At 38.1% G+C, this 3,252-nt stretch overlaps 1 protein-coding gene across 1 annotated transcript; it reads right to left on the bottom strand.

Moving 5' to 3' along the window:
* Nucleotides 1–341: 341 nt before the first annotated feature.
* Nucleotides 342–731, bottom strand: LOC143542483 (uncharacterized). Its single transcript, XM_077035056.1, has one exon. It carries the CDS (start codon nucleotides 729–731, stop codon nucleotides 342–344), a length of 390 nt encoding a protein of 129 aa, XP_076891171.1.
* Nucleotides 732–3,252: the final 2,521 nt, after the last annotated feature.

Here is a 3,252-nt window from a genome sequence, read left to right as displayed (position 1 = left end):
GCCATCGAGTTCGTGTCTCATTACACAAGTGAATTACAAAAAAGACATTAACTAAAACCCCCCAAAATGTCAACTAGGGTTAATCTCCATGTGTGAATGCCCTCCCGGAGAGGTTATTGTTGATTCTAAGGGCTCCTACTCGGGAACACGTTGATTATGGTAACAAAAATATATGTCGTTTGCCTGACGTGTGTTGCCCCTCCGCCTGACCATCACCGGGCTCACACATAGTACTTCCTCAATTGCATCGTGTTCCATGTACGGGGTACCTCTTCCCCTGTATGGTACACCAGTTTATAAGACCCTTTTTCCCCAGCCCAAATGACTTGGTAAGGGCCCTCTCATCGGGGTCCTAACTTCCATTGGCTTTCCTGCCTACTCGCTTCGTTTTCTCGCAGGACCAAGTCTCCCACCTTGAATCTGACTTCCCTCATCCTTGAGTTATAGTATTTTTCCATCTTTTTCTTGTATTCGGTTTCTCTCCGGGCTGCCATCTCTCTTCTTTCTTTGGTGAAGTTCAGATTCAGCCTGAGGTCATTCTCGTTGCCCACCGCGGTTAGTTGCATCCGTCTGGTTGGTGACCCTATCTCCACGAATATCATAGCTTCTGTCCCGTAGGTTAAACTGAAAGGTGTTTCTCCATTACTGGCCTTAAGCATGGTTCGATGGGCCCACAAGACATGTGGCAGTTCTTCTACCCATGAATTCCGATGTCCTCCCAAACGCCCCATTATACCTTCGACGATGCTTCGATTTGCTCTTTCTACCTGCCCGTTGGCTTGGGGGTGGGCTACTGACATGAAGATCTGTTTGATCTTCAATTGTTCGCACCATTCTCGAAAGACCCCCCACCCCCACCCCCGGCAAACTGCTTCCCATTGTCACTCACAATGATGTGAGGGAGCCCGAAGCGGCACACAATGTTCTCCTGTAACATCCTAAATATTCTAGTATTAAATAAAAAGAGTTGCGTTAAATTGTCGTGTGTTAAATTATTAATTAGTATTAAATAAAGAAATGGTCATGGACTTCGATTAATTAAAGTGGATTAAAGGGTAATGGGCCTTAGGTCCATGGACTCTAAGGGATATAAATACATGATGTGCTCAAAACAGTCAATTAAATATTAACTAAATTAAACAAGTAATAAAACTAGACCTAAGACTCAACTAAACAAAACACCATCAAGTGAACCGGTCAATTGTACTAAAGCTAAGTAAGTCCGGAATATCGAACCCACAAGACTCTATAAATTACGTAAATTAACTAATTAGACTCGACTTACGACACGACTATTTATTATTAATGTTTTAAGGGGGTTTTTAAACTAATATTAAACTAAGAAAATAAATGAACAAGTAAACTAGAAACAAGCAACCAAACACAAGATCGAAACCGATAAGAGAAGGAATCTACCTAGGTAAGAATCCCATGCATCAATAATCATCAAGCAATGGACAAATAACATGATTATGGAAACTGATTTCTAAACATATTCATCTAACAAACCCTAAAGGACCCTCAATTGTATTAAGTAAAATCCTAAAGAATGAATATTAGATTACTAAGCAATCAGTTATATTGACTTCCTCACATTTATCAAATAGGGTTAATTAATAGTATCTTAGGCAAGCAATCACACGAAACACTAAACCCTAGATAACTTGATAAATTAAACACGACTTCATGAACTAGGATCAACACAATAAGCAAGAATATTGTCATTATCTATCCTAGCATGCGATTGACCAAGAAACATGAACAACTCCTCACCTTACAGCTATTGGAATTTAGCAAAACATTCAAAATCCTAATCAACCATCAACAAGCTTCTATGATCTAACGGGCCCATTTAATCACAAAAATCAAAACACCAAGTAATGATTAAACATAAACCCTAAATCTAAAGAACACAACCAAAAGATAAAAGATCTATGTGAAGCAATAGTTAATAATCAACCAAGATAGTAAATACTTATACGCATCATGAAAACAAAACCAAGTCTTTACTATTAATATAACGAAACCATAATCAAACAATTGTCCAAAGCAAGAATCAAGTCAAAAACATGTTCTTCAAGCCTAGGTAGAAAAGAAGTCTAGCCTAGCATAGTCATAATCAAAGACTAATAACTAAACCAAAGAACAAAGAGAAACATCATGAAAATTAATGAACAAAGGTAATGAAAAAGAACGAAAGAACCCGTCTTAATCGACCCTTGAACACCCGTATAAAAGCTTTATGATCTTCTCTCTTCCTAGCCTTCAAAACACCTTCAACCTTAGCTTAAACCTTGAAAATTGGCTGCCAAAGTCTCTTTCATCCGGCTAGGGTAAAAAGATGTATATATAGAATGCATAATGGGCTTGGACTTGCAAAAACGGTTGACCAGGGAGGCCTAGGCGCCGCGCGAAGGCTATGCTTAAGGGGGTCGCGCGGCGCGGCGCGACGCGGCTTGCTTCTAATGTAGCCCACGAATTTTCCATGTTATTTATTACTTAAACTTGCTAGATCTCTTCCTTAGCTTCCAAGCAACGATAAGAACCTTCTGGAACTTCTTTTCCTTGACTTACAAATCATCATCTACATGAAAACAAATCATAACACTAAGTGGAGTAATCATGTAACCAATGATGAACAAAACGAGCATAAACTTCGCATGAAAAGATAGAAAGAATTAAGTTTAACATGCAAGACACCAAAAGATATACAACATGTAGACATATAATAAAAGTTTCGATCGGTTAATAACATGGTAATTGCCACTGCCAGTACCGGAAGTGATAATAAAAGTGGGAATGCTGTCAACCTAAAATAATAAAAGATAAACCAAAACACGAACTAAAACGAACTCAAAACATTAAATAAACATAACTTTACAAGGGATTCGAGATGTATAAATAGATGTATATCAAATATCCCCACAATTACTCATTTTTTCATCCCTGAAAAAGTTTGATGCGGTTGGATCAGAATCGGAAAATATAGTCTAACAAACATATGGGTTAATTTTTTAAAGCTTAGAAGAACGCAAAAACCGCGATCACCGATATTGTTGTCCACTTAAACCCATGCCTTAATCTTTACCGGGACAAATATGATCCGACAATAATAGTACTCAGTGGTTTACACAATTAAGACCCGCTTATTTTCAGCTTTTACCGGACCAGACCACCCCAACTTGACTTAAACCTCAAAATTAGCAGATTTAAAACTTTTGTTGCTCTCTTTTTTCATGAATAGTTAAGACG

The sequence above is a fragment of the Bidens hawaiensis genome, unplaced genomic scaffold (genome assembly GCF_021521415.1).
Source record: "Bidens hawaiensis isolate Kalapana, Puna unplaced genomic scaffold, B.hawaiensis_p1.1 tig00012888_1, whole genome shotgun sequence".
NCBI lineage: Eukaryota > Viridiplantae > Streptophyta > Magnoliopsida > Asterales > Asteraceae > Bidens > Bidens hawaiensis.
The sequence above is the reverse complement of the archived record's forward strand: the minus strand, read 5'-3'. Positions and strand labels throughout refer to the sequence as shown.

Bases quoted from the DNA above. Each gene is read 5' to 3' on its own strand.
- LOC143542483 (XM_077035056.1), bottom strand. From the start codon at position 731: ATGGGGCGTTTGGGAGGACATCGGAATTCATGGGTAGAAGAACTGCCA.